Source organism: Lepisma saccharinum, chromosome 1 (genome assembly GCF_977018435.1).
Source record: "Lepisma saccharinum chromosome 1, izLepSacc3.1, whole genome shotgun sequence".
NCBI lineage: Eukaryota > Metazoa > Arthropoda > Insecta > Zygentoma > Lepismatidae > Lepisma > Lepisma saccharinum.
In genome coordinates, this window is record NC_139229.1 from 169,978,257 (window position 1) to 169,996,041 (window position 17,785).

The 17,785-nt window shown below is 35.0% G+C and overlaps 1 protein-coding gene across 2 annotated transcripts in view; it reads left to right on the forward strand.

Moving 5' to 3' along the window:
* Window positions 1–17,231, forward strand: part of Start1 (Steroidogenic acute regulatory protein-like) — an 87,048-nt gene extending 69,817 nt beyond the window's left edge. For both annotated transcript variants that reach the window (XM_083142392.1, XM_083142383.1), the window contains exons 10-13: window positions 2,318–2,470; window positions 4,467–4,571; window positions 9,245–9,420; window positions 11,710–17,231. In XM_083142392.1, coding sequence (XP_082998518.1) covers window positions 2,318–2,470; window positions 4,467–4,571; window positions 9,245–9,420; window positions 11,710–11,914 — 639 coding nt within the window. In that variant the 3' untranslated portion in view covers window positions 11,915–17,231. The remainder of the gene's footprint in view (window positions 1–2,317; window positions 2,471–4,466; window positions 4,572–9,244; window positions 9,421–11,709) is intronic.
* The last annotated feature ends 554 nt before the right edge of the window (window positions 17,232–17,785 follow it).

Below are 17,785 nucleotides of genomic sequence, written 5' to 3' on the forward strand. Positions count from 1 at the left end.
CTCCTGGGATATTAGAGCAGATGCGACAGAGCTTGTTGCGACGCTGTCATGCCTGCATCGAGGAGGCAGGGTTGGATGACTTTGAACAACTGCTGTAATGATGGCTGCAGTTACTATTCATTAAAGCCGCTACAGTGATTCTTCTGTGTTTGTTTTCCACTTCCCCAGACATCTTTTATGGTTCCCCTCTGCATTGTGCATGGTTGCCTGCCCTTCGAAGCTAGTAACTTTTGACTGGGACGTTACCAGACCAGGGTTCCCTATCTCATTTTGTTGCGTTTATTCCCTTCCATCATACCTGCAAGCCTGTAACATGGTCACAGAAACACTTTGTATATATTTTGTTTATTGTAATTACAAAGTTGATCAATTAGTTACTATAGTGGTCCTGCGCTGTCTGATGTTACATATATTCAGGAAAAAAATTAGCATTTTGGGGGTTCGCATCATCAAAAGGGAGGCCTGAAGCACAAGACAGATAAGCAAATTTGTTTGCCTAATGCCCTCTATATGTTGTGAGACTGTGAGCTGTGACAATGTATTATATTGTTTATACTAGATATTTCATGACTCGAGATGACTTGGACCTTCTCGCCCATCAGGGATTCAGAGATCGGTCCTGCATAGAGGCACATTTATTGCACAGTGGTTTGAATTCCACTTTAAACTGGAGATCCATTTCCGATGTGCTTATCTGAGTATAAATTGGACCACAAACAATTTTTTTAGAAACTTTGGGATCAAGATAGAGATGAGAATGAGAACAGACATTTACAAATTGAGAGGTCCACCTCATCTCCTATAGTTGAAATGGAGCAGTGACGTTTCCAAGACGTGTAAACAGATGACAGATGTATGTTTTCTTTCAATTTTCATTGACGAACTTCTGGTATACCGTTTCAATAAATTTCAACTAAGCCTCGAAGAACATTCAGAGTTTCATCTGTTCAAGAAATATATTTTTGAAACTTGTTAAAGGAATCATGGCTTTCAAGTAAGTTAAAATTCTCAAGAAATAGAAATTATTTACACAAATTTTGCATTTTAAATACAAAGACATCCATGTGTGCTTATCCAAAATGGAATTACTCATTCCTCCCCCATATTACACCCCCTATATATAATATGGAGGGTATGGAGATCAAATTTTGTTGAAATACTTTCCTGCACCATAGGCAACAGGCAACCACCATATATTACTGGACTTGTTAAATTTATTTTGTACAGAATAATGGTTACAAACTGTATTCATAATGGAAATTTCTTCCCTAGACTTTTTCCTTCTGTTGTTATATGCCTAGGTAGGCACGGGATGGAAACTTGCGTCTTTCCTCACTGTGGTGTACTCAGCTTCTGCCACTTCAATTCGAGGCCTCGTTATGCTTTTGCGTGTGTTTCGGGTGTGATACCTGCCTTTCTCCTACCTGAGTGTATAAGGAGCGGGTGGTTGGAAGCCAGTTGCAAGTTCGTGCACGTGGTCCAGAGTTGCCAACCTCAGAATGTTGAAACACGTACATCAAAGGGACCATATTCTTGTCTTATGGACAGTACATTTGCATTTTAACGTTTTATAAAACATGAGAGAGCTAAGGAGTGGGCAGCATCAAATGTTCCGATGCCAGAGTTGCAAGCTTCGAACCCTGGTCAAGGTATGGATGTGTCGTGTTTGTCCAGTTCATCCGTTCGTCATCATCGCTATTAGACCATGAGGTAGGGACAGTAGAAGTCGCTGAAAATGGCTTGATAAACATTAGGCTACTTTCAATATAAAAAAAAGGAAAGGTTGAAATTGCAGAGCATGGTAAGATATTTTCTGAATGCTTTAGTTTATTTGCTGAATGTTGTAGTCTGTGTTTGTGTGCAGAACACAGATGCTTCTTATTCTTAGATATATTTCTATCACTTTTAGAAATATGTATGTAAATCCTGATGGTAAAGACAAAGGTGGAAGAATTTTGTTGAGATTGACCTGAAGAAAACTGGTTTGGATATCTATTGGATTTGTTCGTTCGTTGGCATCACTATATTTGGAGATTGAGATGTAGTATCTGACCTTCACATGCCTTTACTGAGGGTTCCTATTGTAAAACTGCTACTTTTGACCTCTGTGCGCTATTTATTTTTTGCACAAGCTTATGAATCACCTGTACATGACACATGGATAGATGTTTTTATTTTTATTGACAAGTCTTGGATGAATCCTATATTTATAATGAACTGGCCAAGTAATGACTTTTATGTTTCTTATCATTTAATTTAGAAAACAATGAATGCATATTCATAATTTCATAATTAATTTTACCTTTTTGTTAAACAGGAAGAAGAATACAGAAAAAAAGGACGGGAAGTACTTGAAGCTGCCTGGAGAATTATTAACTCTGATGACTGGAAACTAGAAAAAGAATATGACAATGGAGACAAAGTACATAGCAAAAACCTTCCTCGTTTCGGAAAGGTTTATGCACTTACGGTAAGTAAATAAACCATAAAGTTTTCATTATGCACCAACGCTTGATTAAGAGAAAACTATATGGAACAAAATTTACATGTGATCAAAAATAGTGGTGAATTATGTAGCAGATTTTTGTTGGTTGGAATGAAAAAGGAATATTTGAAATATTTTCATGCAAAAATAAGACTATGAGCTGGGGTGGGGTAAAATCTTGCTTTGTAGGGAATTTTTTAGACTGCAATCAAAAAGTTCATGACTCAAGTCATAAGATGCCAATTTGAGAAAATCAAATGCAAGTTGTTTTTAAATTTACTTCAGTCTTCTATTAATATTTGATCGGGGGTATATGGGTATATCCTCTGTAAGACCCTCAATTAATGGTTTAGAATATACAAGATTTCACCTGGCTGTTATAAAACATTGAGATTATGCATTTTCTGTTGGCCCAAAGTCAATACCAGGGTAAAATTAAGTATTCTAATAATGAAAAACATTATATTGTCCCCCCTTACACCTATTTAATGTTTGCGCAGTGGTAGCGTCATTACCTTGTAATCAAGGGGTCCCGGGTTCGATACCCGGTGGAGGCACAAGTGGTTCGGATCCCACTTTAAACTGTAGGTCCAGTCCCGATTAGCCATACTGTGCATAAAGTGGACTTAAAACACCAACTCAAACCAACTCAAACCTATTTAATGTTCAACTTAACTGGTTAGAAACAACTTTAATTATATTCCTTAGATAGTAAGGATTAAATTGAGCCTAATTTCATATATTACCTAGAATGGGAATAGGGTATTCATTGGGCCATACTAAAAAATCATGGCATTTTTATTTTATTTTATTGGAAGCAGCCAATCTGTAGATATGAAAGTGAAATTTAGGAGTACAAAACTTTCAACTCATGTGTTTTATTATATTGTAGTTATCAAATTCTCACTCATAAATTGATCTGATTAATAATTTGAGATATGATATAGTCATCATCAACCCTCAGAAACGCATACCTTGCCAAAGTATTATTAAATTAATGCATTATAATTTACAGACAAGGAGATTCGAATCTTGCAATCGGTGAAAAGACTAATGTCAAGCTGATGACCGCCCCAACCTCCACGCGGCATTGCCAGCTGTTTCGTACTCTCGCGAGGCAATGGTCCGAACCGTCCAAGAGCCTAACCAAGTTGACACATGTGCAGAGGGTTGAAGAAGTTTCAGCAGGGAACAAGGGGGGGGTAAGACACCAGCGTGGCCCGTTTTCGCTTGGCATGACGAGGGACATAGTTGCCACTAGAGATAAATCACTAAATATGACTGATTTGTAAGACCCGTTAGGAAGTAATTCATGAGAACGGCACTATCTACTTTTCTGCCTACTTTTGGATAAACAAATGTAGTATTTATCCAAATTTAAATGAATATTTAGATACAAGGGCCATCCAGACTTTTATATTTTTTAAAAAGTGAAAAATCCTATTGTAAGTTTCCTTTACCATTTGGACAATTTCTTTTACAACAAATGTCTAGTTGGAATGCATGTGCAAGGGGGAGGAAAAGGTGAGAGGATTTGTTTTTCCCTTTTTCTTGTAATTGTTGGTGTCCTGTAGTGTAGAAAAGATAGGTTAGTGAATGAAGATGAATTTAATTAGTGCCTTATTACTTATTACACATACTGTTTTCTACGTTACCAAATGAGGATAAACTAAAAGTTAAACATCTTGGCCAGTGGCGCAACCACAAGGAGGGGGAGTTGTTTTTTTTCCCCAATCACGTTGGCACTACCCATCATAGTAGCCGCTCGCCACTACTGGTCATCATTACAAGCAGCAAAAGTAATGATGATAATCAATGAATTGCTTCTGTAATAATTTTTCATGGTGAAACACAATTCTGGTTATGCAAATTAACTTTATATATTTCCATAAATAGTATAAATATCAAATAATTTGTAAAGTAACAGCCATAAATTTATGAAAAGTTATGAGTGTTAACTAATTATCTATTAACATTCCAGGGTATACTAGAATTCCCACCAAAGGTGCTCTTAGAAGAATTAGTTTTAAAAACAGAGAATTGTTCAACTTGGAACCCAAGTCTATTGGAAACACGTGTTTTACAGGTATTACCACTTAGAATTATGATAAAGTTTAACTTTTTGTGTATATATCTGTATAAGTAATTTGGAACTGACAAAAAGATGATGCTATTTAGTTGTTTTTTTTTTTATTTTGCTTTATTTTGTAAATAATTGCTATTTGCAGGGCACACTACAGCCGGGAAGAAATAACCTGGCAGTAACGTCACTCCCTGCTAAGTCAGCGTTGCCAACTACTATGAAAGGAACCATAGCACGAGTAAGAGTACGAGCAGCAAGGATCGCGGTGCAAACTACCAATCTTCAATTTAATGTTAGCACTGCTAGATGTTTATTTTATGTTTCTTTATTTTAATTATTTCATATAATTCGGCTTTCAGCAAACCTTCTGCAGGCGGAATATTGTGAGATGATAGCCACGACTTCATTTCATCCTTCTGCTGTTTGATGTTGGGATTTTTTTCAGTAACTTGTTGTGGTATGGAGGATTGTCACACACAATAACAAGTTTGGGGGCAGATTGGAAAGAAGCTGTTCTTCGAACCACAACATAAAATGGTTAGCGTTCATCTCCCCATGATAGTCACCAGAAGTTGTTTTTGAAAGGAACACTAACTTCGCCCCTCCACAAATCCACTTTCACCACCGGCATGCACAATAATAAACCTGGGACCCTTTCCTGTTGGCACTTTTAACCCCCCCCCCCCCCCCCCGAATCTTTGGAATCCAGCCAAACTTTGGGGACAGTGTGGTGTGTGTTCACGAAACTTTCATCCATATAAATGAAAGACCGGCGGTTTGCTCTGTGCGCAGTTCTTTAACTTCACGCAACGCAACGATGCTGTTTCGTTCAAGGAGTAGCTTCCTGCTGTTTACGCTGTGCTTTTTTAAATCTGAATCCTAATTTTCTTATGATCATACGCAACGACCAACGCGAAACCTTAAAATTAACATTTTCTTGCAGTTCCTTCATCAGTTTATGTATGGTGACAACAATGCCTTTCGTGTATTAAACAATGGATTGTTTGGCGCACGACTGCTTCATCAAAAGAATCCAGATTTGTGACACGTTGCTGGGCGTTCGGTCGGTTTTTGCCCGCCGTTGAAAAAGATTTCCCCCTCGCAATCGCAACACTTTTGTGTTTCTTCTTCAAAATTCTCCACACAGATCTTTCACTGACACCTGTCGCCACGGGCGTTCTGTGAACAGCTGTGGTTTTGTTTTCATCGCAATCAAAGTACTTATACACATTGAAAACTATTTCTCTTGTATCGCTGTGCAAGGGCTTACCTTTCTTTACTCCACTGCTCATTCTACAACAATGACAAAACCAACCAAAAAACCCTCCCTAACAAAGAAACAAAATAGCCTGCAATCCCTCGCTCGTAGCTGCGGTTTGTTAGACTAATTAGCAGTGTGGGGGTTTGCACGCCTGCATCACCCCTCTCGGAATGATTTCGATTGGTTTGCACGCCACCTTGTCGTCCGCTCTAGCGAATGAGCCTTCGCTTCTGGAAGGAGAGGTGAAGATGGGAGATGACGTCACTGCCAAGCTATTTCTTCTGCGCTGTAGAGAGGGTATGTGATGTGGAAAACATTTATAACTGGGTATCTATTAGTGGTACTGCGTACAAACCTCGATGTAAATAAAACTGCAATTCAGGGGATACCATTCTGTGTTGTTTATTTCATTGCTGGTTGTGTACATGTTATAAATTTAACAAAAACATGTAACAATTTTTAGGTGTTACCTACCTTTTCCTGTAATTCACAGACTATAAATGTTTTGGATAAAATATGTAATCTTTCAAAATGTACAATCAGATTTTAGCTAAATAACGGTTTCAAAATTTGGTGCATTATTTATTATTTATTGAGAAAGTTTCAGATACAGCACAAGTGGCCATTTTAAGCTGAAATAATCAACAATGAAAAGAAGAAAAGTAAAAAATAACAAAATATCACAAAAGATTAACAAAAATAAGTCAAGATGGCACTATCTTCTATTTTTTAACATCATATGTTCTGATGGAAAGACCAAAAGGCATACTCTGTGGAAAATACATCAATACTTGATGAGAGGTCATTGTTTTTATTATATATCCTAAAATTATAGCCTGTGATGGTAACAAACTTGAAGCAAGCTGATTATACATACTGTATAAAACAAGTTGTAATAGCCCATAGTAATACCATACTTGTTTTGTTATATTAATATTACCCATTCTTCAGTTGGTTTCTCTTGGTTCATGATTACTAGAAGTTTTATTTGAAGTTTAAAACTGCTAGATGTACATGGTTTGGCATGGTAAATGCCATTAACGTATTGTGTAATTAAATTTCGTTTTTCCATGAAAATATGAAACTTTACCTACACAATACTAAATTTACTCTAATAAGTTCATGTTTCATTTTTCCATGCAGTGTTTGTTCGTAATCGATTTCGCCACCTGCCTGGCAGCTTCGTTGGGCATTTACTGTACTGTACATGCCTGACAAAGCTACCAGACAGGTGGCGAAATCAATAGCAAACAAAAACTTAGTGGAAAAATGAAACGTAGACTTATTAGAGTGAATTACCTATCTCCGCATAACCTCCAATTAGATGTCTTTAGATACAATGACAATACTAAATGTTATTTTCATCTGTGCACATGTGCACTTGCCGGTAAAACAGATAGACTATGCATTGGAAAACTTTTATGGAGCATCTGTAGCATAGGTAACTGTAGATGTTCTTAGAAAGTCAGAAGAAGTTCTGATTGATTGTCAGTGGATTGGCATGATGTAATATAGTGATACTTTATCAAATAATATATGAGACACTACTTATGATTAATAGAATCCATAGTTGTTTCATATTTAATATAAGGGGTACTTTTTATTGTCAACACCTCTTATAGACATCCATATGTAGAATGGAAATAATTTTTTAAATCATTGTCTGTTTCCATACCATCTTTAGTACGAAAATATTTTTTTCCATCACTAATTGTTAAGACCCCTAATTTTTTGTTCTTGTTTATTTGTTTAGTATAGAAAACATTTGTTTAGTTAATTGCTAGCATAAAATATGTGTCATATATTATGTTTTTATTATATAACCTTCGTGTGACTAAAATTATAGCCTATGATGACACTGTTGGCTAAGTGTGAAATATGTAAAATAGAAATATTTACTATACCAAGGTCATTTAAAGACACTTAAGTGCTGAATTAAATAATTAAACTTATAAACGTATGCGAAAATCCATATTATTTTTTTCTTCCCTGTACATATGTTTACAGGTACAGATATTAGTGTTGGCAAGTGAGTTCATATACCTATTTATATCAGGTCGACTGTATGAATATGATTGAAGATTTGTTTCCAATTCATTCTGTATTTTGCACTGAACTGTGGATTAATATGTTAAATTCAGAACACTGCATTTAAAACAACAATTAGTGTTTTTTAACACATTTTACATGTTATGGAGCAATCATATACTGCTAAATTAATCTGAGTGACAAAATTTCCTGCCTCAGAAAGTGTCCATAAACCAATGAAGAATGAAATAATTAACATTATGGTAAGAAAGGACCATTAAATACTTAGTTTTAACTAAATAAAATATAGGTGAACGCATAAAAGAAGATTACTTAAAAAGAAAACGTGTCTTTGTGTTCTAGATCTTGTTAGTCAGAACCATCAGGAAAGGTAAAAGCAGTAAGAAATGTTTGAGGTTCTAATTCTGAGAAACAGAAAACTCACATTGCTGAGAGTCCACAGCTTCTTGAAGTTGTTTTTTTCCATACTGTACCTGTAAAATAGGTGATCTTTTATGACTTGTGTCAAAATAATAGAACCGATAGAAATTCACAACATGTATCTTGTTCTTTTGGAATTCATAATTTTCAGATCGAACTCAATCCTTTTTCTGGAATGGAAGATTAAAACATTGTTAAAATGTATTAAAAGGTATAGAAAACTTGATCGCATGGTAATGTTAGTGGAATGGTCAACAATTTTTACATCTAGCACATTTTTAACTATGTTGAACCTTTTTTCCCACACTTTGTCCTTATCAACCATCCCTGAAGAAGGATCAAGTTCAATCCAAAAATTAGGAATTCTAACAAAACAAGGTACATGTTGTGACTTTCTGTGAGTTGTTTTTATTATCTGCATATGTAGTTGTGTTTTTATCCTGTGTCTTATTTGGGTATAACACAAATGCTCCCTTCAGCATGCATCATGTTTAAAGATTCTGATATTACAGGGTGGTCCATAAGTACAGAAACACCCATCTAAAACATTATATTATGGAAAAACGAATCATACCAACGTGTTTCTCTTGAAATTGTAGCCCATTTTCATATATTGCATGCCCACCTTCCCATTTAAAATACTGAAGTTGAATCTAAGATGGCCACCATTTTGCTCACATACCTTATCCAGTGCCCCTTCCCTGTATCTTGTTTTGGTCTGTTTTATTCATGTTTCACTGTCCATCAATGTTTTAGATGGGTGTTTCCATACTTATGGACCACCCTGTATTTTAAAGGTACCAAATATGCATCAAGTTATGCAGTGGGTGCCAAGCCATAAGAAATTTTAAAGTGATACTTCAATGTTTTTTTCTGCAAGATTAAATTCAGTCAGTTTACTCTGAAGTTCATAGTATTGTTGCCAATTGATTCTTTATTTCTCCAGAAAATTGACGATCACACGGAAATAATCTACAATGTATCAGCTGAGCAAGGTGGTGGAATAGTTACTAGTCGAGACTTTATTCTTCTGCAACACTGGGACCTTCAAGATGGGTGCTATGTGTCGGGTACTATTTCAGTTCCCCATGCCAGTATGCCTACCCAGAAGAAATACATAAGGTATGTACACATTGATATGGCCATCTCTATTCTTTGGACAAGTAAACCCCTTCTTTTTTTCTCTCTCCCTCTCTCCCAACCACTCTTCTGAATTCTCCTCCCACTCCTTTTCGTTAGCACTTATGTCGTAAAAATAAAAAGGTGGGCAGAGACTAAGAAGAATTATTGTATGTTTAAGTAAGTATTTGAACATTTTTCTTAGGGATGGGACCGATTAATCGATACTCTATCGGTATCAGCCGATATAGGCATATCGGTTTATCGGTAAAATTACCGATTATTTTACCGATCCGATATATCGATAAATATCTGATAGTTTAGTGCAAAATTCTGCCATTTTTGTTGTAATTTTTATGGATAATCTCCATGCCCTACTTTTTTAAAAAGTAAATGTCTAAATATGCAATTTCTCTTGAACTGCAGTCACTTTGAAACACACATTTTTAAGGAGGTCAATGAACCTTTTAGGTTCTTCAAGAACCATTTCTAATTTTATATCGGATCGGTAGAATATCGGTTATCGGTATCGGTAAATTTTATATCGGTACTTTATCGGTATCGGCCAAAATTTCATATCGTCCCATCCCTAATTTTTCTAAATTCCACTGTTTTTTAAATTTTCACTTTATAAAATGGTGACTACATGAAACTTCAAAGAAATGAATTTGTTCTCAACCTAGTATATATTGATCCTAAAACTGTCTCGCTTTTGCCAGAAATACACCATCTTATAGGTTACTAGAGTACCGTTGTTTACTTGTCCTGAATTTTTTTCTCTGCTTAGTCCAGGCCAAAATTACAGTAAGGAGAAACAACCAGAATCTCCTATTTTTTGGCTATTTTGTGTATGGATGTACTAAAGGATCTATTAGATTTTTCATCCTCCATAAATGTTCCTTTGGTTGACAAGGTTTGCCCAAGATGATTTTTGGCTTCATCTCATCACTTGTTATTGCTGGAGAGCTCTAATTGTATTATTTGAAGGGCTCTGGTGTAAAACATGGTAAGTGACATTTTGGTAATTTCTGAGTTCATTGAAGCTATACCGTAGATAAATTGTTTTCCTGTTGTGTTTTCCAATTTCAGAAGGCTTCACTGAGTCCAATGGAAATTGTATGACATGGCAATTTCACTCAAAAATTGAAGGATCTTTAAATGTATGTAACTCAAAAATAACCAAAATGTCACTTACCATGTTATACACCCGAGCCTTTCATTTGATATCTTTATATTTTTATCTTCTTCCATATCATATTTACACTTCTGTGCAGTGGCAGATCCGGAAGTTACAGTTGGGAGGGGCGATTTTCAGTCGGGTATCTCACCTCGCCGAGAATCAATTCTAACCTACACTTGCACCGTTTTATGTAAACAATATGTGGTACTGTGAACAGGAACCAAGCTAACTTCCATGTTGTAGAGAGTGGAGTATTGTTTTCTAAATATAAGAGTCGTTATGTTATTGTATGTCGTTATCATAGTGTCTCCCATTGCTATGGTAAACTAAACGATCAATATGAGGAGTAAGGTGAGTAAACAAATAAAATAAAAACCTATTATCAAAGGTTCTGAGGTTCAATCCTCTTTGGAGGCATGTTGCCCAGTGGTTCGGAACCAGGTCTGATTAGCATATCCTGAGCACAAAGTGGGCTTAATCAAACTTTAAGAAATATTATTTTCTAGGCTCTTCAACAAAAGACAGAACATTTGAATCTTCTAAAATATTAGGCATAATAATATATCCAAAAACCAGGGAGTTGGGAGGGAGTGATCACCGCTGTTGCCCTCCCCATGTATCCGCACCTGCTTCTGTGTACACTGAGAATCATTCTCCTGTATTGTAGGAATTATATCTATAATAATAATACCAAAAAATCCGTCAAAAAGATTTGAACTCGTATACCTGCATAAATTAAGCCCACACCATTATTATACAAGAAATAAAATAAATTTCCTGCAAGAAAAACTTGATTTGCATCCAGAGAGGAGAAGGGTGTCTAATGGTTTGGATGAAAAGGGGATGTCTGCTGATGCACCTGCATTAGGAAGGAATAGGTAGCCCATTGGTGTGCTCATATTACTGTGAACAGATGGGATAGGAATTTTGACACAGTAATCCAGAGAAATAAAAAGCAGGTACTCAAAAATCTTGACAATTAAATAAAATATGATGTATTTGGAGGGGCTTCCCTCAGATGCAGTCACCCCCACCCCCTCTTCCTGCTTACACTCACATAATTTTGTATTACTGTACATTGCCAATTACAAATAAAGGTCTATGTTTTACAGAGGTGATAGCGGACCAGGTTGTCATGTAATCCAACCCATTCCAGGAGATCCAAAGAAAAGCATTTTTAAGTGGCTTCTTAATGTCAATTTGAAAGGATGGTTGCCGCAATACTTGGTCGATACTTCCATCGCAGATGCAATGACCGAATACATGGAACATTTACGCAAACATTCACAAAGGCTAAAGCAGGAAGGCAGATTTTAGAGATATCATTTGTACACCTCAATGTTGATTCCTATATTTTTTGTACTCCCCGAAATGCAAGATAAGATACCAAATAGAATCTGAGGATGTGCAAGTCGTCAGCCACCTCAGGGAAATGTGTTTGGCCAAGTGTTGTGTGTTGGGTTTCAAAGACAGTGTGGTTGTCAGGGAAGTCGCAAGTTAAGGATCTATTGATTTGAACATTTTGTACATCTTATTGAACTTTTTTGTCTTTTCTTTGAGAGAGTGAAGTAGAGATTAACTTTCCTTTTATACCTGGAGAATTTACTGCGTGGCTGAAAATATCAGTTATAGTTGATATATTGTCATTTTTCTTTTACTGTATCTATCTTGTGTTCTTTTATTTGAAGCATTAAGTGTGGAACATGTTAGGATAGAAGATCACTATTACTGAATGACAACCAGAGTTATAAGGTTGTGGTAAAACATGACACTTGCGTGAAATAAAAAATAGATGTGTTTTTTGTAATCAAAGATTTTTTATATGGAAAACAAGGTTAACAAGTAATGCTAGGATTCTAAGGACTTGTCCAATTCAGGTGACATGGTTTGCAAATGTCTCTCGGTTTTGATAGTTTTTGACGTTTCTTGAGATAGAATTTCAATCAGCATAATAACCACTACCATACTCTTTTTTTTTTTAAAAAAAATGTTTGTGCATGTCCTTTGAACTTTGCACATGTGGATATATACAAGAGCTCTCTACAAGCCTTTTCACATAATGGTTTTTGAGATTGGTGCAACTAGCTTAAAAGTGCTGCACCACCAGATAAATTTTAATAAACAAGTTTATTTACCATAGTTTAATTTTTGGTGGCAAAATATCTGCTACATTGTAGTTAAATTCAATTCCTAATAAAAAGTAAACAAAAGAATGTGTACCATGGAAAGTAATTTAGAACTATGATGACTCCACACACATAAAAACAAGTTACAAAACATAAGTATATTTTTTCTTGTACTACCTTGTTTTCGTTATTTGTTAGCCTTGTTATATTTTCAGTGTAAAATGGTCTCAGTAGTATATTTGAATTTTAAGCAAGTAAAAAATTAAAAATTGTCGAACAGCGTTTCCTGGTGTAGACCAAACCTAACAGATCCTAGGTTAAACTTTTCCTAGCATTCTTAAAAATTTCCAGTCTTAACACTGCACTAGTCCTGTCTAGCCACGTGGCTCGTAAAGATACTACGACAAAGACAAACCATGTATGTCAAATATATCATTTACAAATATCAAAGCAGATTTTGCATTGAAATACACTAAGGCTGGTGCCATATTCTCTTGTGATGTAAATATAATTGTTTAATTATTGTTCCAATATCTCGCATTGTACAATAACAGATGGTCTCGCAAATTTTTATTGCACATCATCCTGCTCATTGTCAAATATTCCATGTTTTGCTTCCTTTTCTTTCAATCAGAAGTCACATGCAATAAGCCTTATTCTCCCACTCATTTTACAAAATGAAATTTTACTACTTAAGTCTGAAGGAAAGTAGTGTAGGATCATTTTACTGATCGGTGTGAATTTTTTTTTCTTATCTGCATAAAAATAGCAATGAAAGTAATAATCAACATTACTTCTGAGCTGAAATGTGTACCATTATACTAATATTCAATTTGAAAAATAAAAGAAGAATTATAGTATTGCTACATGAAACATATTGTATTAAATTCTGTTTTGGATTAGGTTTTGGAAACAACCTGCTAACTGAAAATTTTACAGTGTGGCATTTGCAACTCTGCAGAAGTATTTTTTTTAAACCATTTGCTACATTGTACATGTGTTTTGAGTCAAAATCATATTTACTTATGAGCACAAATGTTTTACCAAAACTTTTCTTTGTTCAATATTGTGCATTTCATAGGTGAAGCAAAATCACTGTGTGCAAACACTAAACATAAATATAAAATTTAAATGTGGGACACATTTTGTCATATTGCATCGTGTTTTATTTTAAACGATATCACCACTTTAAACTGTGAGAACAGAGGAGATTATACACAACCTTTACTTTTATCATATTTGAACATTCCATGCTCTTAGTAATGAACCAAAAACTTGAATCTGCAATTTTGGACTTTTGCCCATTCATTAGTGTTACATAGACAATATACTTAAAAGTGTGTTTGAATGAGAGATATTTATAATAGTTGTCTATAGAATCAAGCAATAAGTAAAAGATGTGTATTTTGAATCTTGTGGGAAAATGAGCCATCAGAATCGTATGAAAACTGCATGGGGCAAAGGGAACAGCTTGTTGAGTGACTAAGGTCATTGTATCTGGATTTCTAAACTGGAATCCGCGTACTTCTTTTCAAGTAGCTCCCAAATTGTTCTTATGTTGTTGGGTCAGCACTGAAATTTTGTGTCCTTACAGAGATACAGTGCAGGACAATTTGCATGAAAGTCTAGAATACAAGCCACATTAGTAATATTAACCAGGACAGTAGTCGCAACATGTACCTTCATTTCCTTATCTCAACATTTCTTCAGTCCTCCTTCAGGATTTGAAAGTGTAGTAGCAAGACATGTTAAAAGGCGAAGATAGATAAATTTTGTTAAAAGCAGTGGCAAATCCAAGATTGTCACTTGGGATGGGCAATTTTCAGCTTGAAATATATTCAACCACTTCTGCTCATGCATCTATAACGTCTATTACAAAACTAAGAATTTGCTCTGGAATCTTAACATGCTTAAGACACTTGCATTACAACAAACCAAACACCTTTAAAAAAATGTCTAATCAACAAATGTATTAAAGTATTTTCACCATAATGAAGTATATGAAGGCAGTGTCACCATATAGTCACCAACAGATCGGTTTGTTGCTTTTTTTGGAGAATTTGATGTAATGGGCTTCCTTTAAGCTTCTGAAGAGGCATGTTTTCGTGAAACTGGTCGTACAAAGTTGTTTGCCATCGAATTCCTTGCTGGGATCGTGGCTTCAACAGTGAATGTGAGGGACTTACAAGAGGTGAAGCAGCAGTAGTGTGGCAAGATAAGCTTTCCATCTTTCAGTGGGCTAGGAATGTTGCTACATTCTCTGTTAACTTGCTCTCTTGTCCTCTGGGCATTCCCATCTGAATAACCGACCTCCTATTCTTATTCTGTCATTATTGTGCAGCAGAATGTTTGATTCTGTCGTCGATCCTCAAGAGATTCTCACGACAGAAGCTTGCGAGTCTCACCTGTCCATTTCTGTCAACATTTAGAGTGCAATGCACCCTGCCAACATTCTATAAGTGAATCCATATGTCACAAGAGATGCTCCTACCAATGATGCAAGAATCCCTGACCTCCATCATCACCACTCCCCCAGATTACGACGACATGGCCCTACATCAACTCAACTGGTTTCTCCAACAATTGCCAATAATGATTCAGTGTACTCTGAATGTGTGTACACTTCCCCAATCCCATAAGCAATTCCCAACACAGAAACATCTTTCATCCATGGCGGCTGAACAGTTCTTATATAGTACAGGAAACCAAGTTGGCATTAGTGTCTAGTGACACACTAGAAAAATTGGATAGTGAGTTCACATTGTGGGTAAATAATAAATATTTATTATTTTCTTCCATCATTATCATAAATTTTCTCATTGTTTCAGTTAAAGCTTATGGTATAAATATACAACATAAAATGCAAAAGCAAAGAAACCAGAGCCCAGGATTGTTGTTTATTTTTTCATTTAGTTTGACTTGAAATGCTGATAATAGCCTGAAGACCTCCATTCAGAATAAGGCACAAATAAGGAACATTCGGAAATACAAGACTTAACAGAATACAATGAAACAAACAATATGCATACAATACAGAGATGCAAATAATGAAGTACAGAGTGTAAAATTGCACATGACATTCTATGATCAGTTGGTAGGGAAATTACTCTCCCCATGGATAATGAAAAGATGATACGTGTTGCAATCTGTCTTACATGTATTACAATGTTGAAGACGTGTGGTGTGAACTATCAAAACTTAATGGAAGCACACTGATTTTGAAGTATGTTTGGATTTCTCTTATTAATACATTTCATCATAATGTACATTTTTCCATCTCACTGATCTGCAATATGTCTTTTCACAATCAGTGTAATAATTAACAATTAAGAATAATTGAGAACAATGTAATATATGAGACAGGAGACAATAACTTATCTCCTTGTTGTGATTTTTTTCTTTTCATATATACAATCACAAACCCCTAAACACAGGTAAATTCAATGTAAGGTTGGTTTGTGATGTTGATGGCTGTGATATGTGGTACTGATTAATGTTCTGTGTTCAACCCTGGTAATTCCAGTTAATGGTTTATCTTAAATGTATTTCTTTTAGCATATGTATGATTGTATGTTCATATTTGCATTCATCTCGATGCAAAATAAAAATGTGTTATTAATATATAAAACTAAACAAAAACTGATAAAATGTAGATTTTTTAGGTAAAAAGAAACCATGTTGCATAAAAATTTTAATGTATGCATGTAATTATTGAAACTATGTATTTCTTGAATTGCTGTAGTTGAGAAATAGGTCCTCTTTTAGCTTCACAAGTAAAGATACATATAACGATAATGTGGTTCAGTACTACTGATGATAGGAGAAACATATCACTTATATTTTACTGTCCTCTTTAATATAAGTAACAACATTAGGAGATATGAAGTTTTCTAGTTGGAATGTGGATTATTTTTTGGAATTTCTTGGCATTCTGTTTGATTTGAGATTTTGAGAAAATCAAAATGAAGTGACTTGAAGGTAAGTGATATTATTAGAGATTTAAATTGATATTATTGTGGTGCCCATACAGGTTATAAAGTTTTCATTGGCATATTCGTTAATCACATGGAAAACACATTAGGATTTGATTTATTATGTGGTTAATGACTATGACTAATAACATTTTGGATTACAGCTCTCGTAGAATGGCATATTTGCACAAATTTCAATATTTTTGATCTAATATACATAAATGTTCATTCATCTTTAACTGCTGGAATGTGTTGTGCATGTATGAGCAAGAATCAGTAATAGTTTTTTACAGAGCATGGCGTTTCATCGACTAAGCTCTCAAACTAGTGTGATTGGAAATATATTTTATTAAGGCAATAGAAATGTACCTACAGTTCTTATTTCATGTTCCATAGTATATATTTTTTTTATTCTTAAGAAACCCAGGAATACATGTGGTTTCTTACTATGTACACAGCTCAATTACTTGCATTAATGTTTTATTTTCTAATTAAATCATTTTCAGAATCCTAATGTGAATAAATTAATTGCTTCAATATTTTTTTTTTTAAGGAAAATTCATTCCCATAATCAGTATTAATTAAATGGCAGAAATAGCTTTGGAAAGTGCTAACAATGACTGCTCTCAAACTTTGCTTTATTCACCTCTTATAATTTTTACATCCATTTCATTGCTATAGAAGACGACAGGGTGTATCTCAGCATAACAAGAATGAAAGTTTTTTTTTCATGATCTTGCTCTTAAACCTGCTGAATTAGAGTTATAAAAATGAGCAAGTATCAGTTAAGAATGTATTTTTTTATTTTTGTTAAACCTTTAGCAGGTAGGAGTCCCTCCTGCCTGTAAGTCTCTTGGGATAGGAGATTTTCAAGCCCATGCTTTACAGATGTGCAGCTGCACAAATCAATTTGTAAAAGGAAAACTATTTACCGTGGGCAGTTGTGGTTGGGTTTGTTTTATTCTCAAAGTATCATGCTTTTGTATGAAGGAATGGTATTCCATTCCCAAGAAGTAATTAGATTTTAGAAATCTGATTTTAAGAGATACCTTCGTATACTAAAAAAACTGAAATATCATATCTGGTTTTCG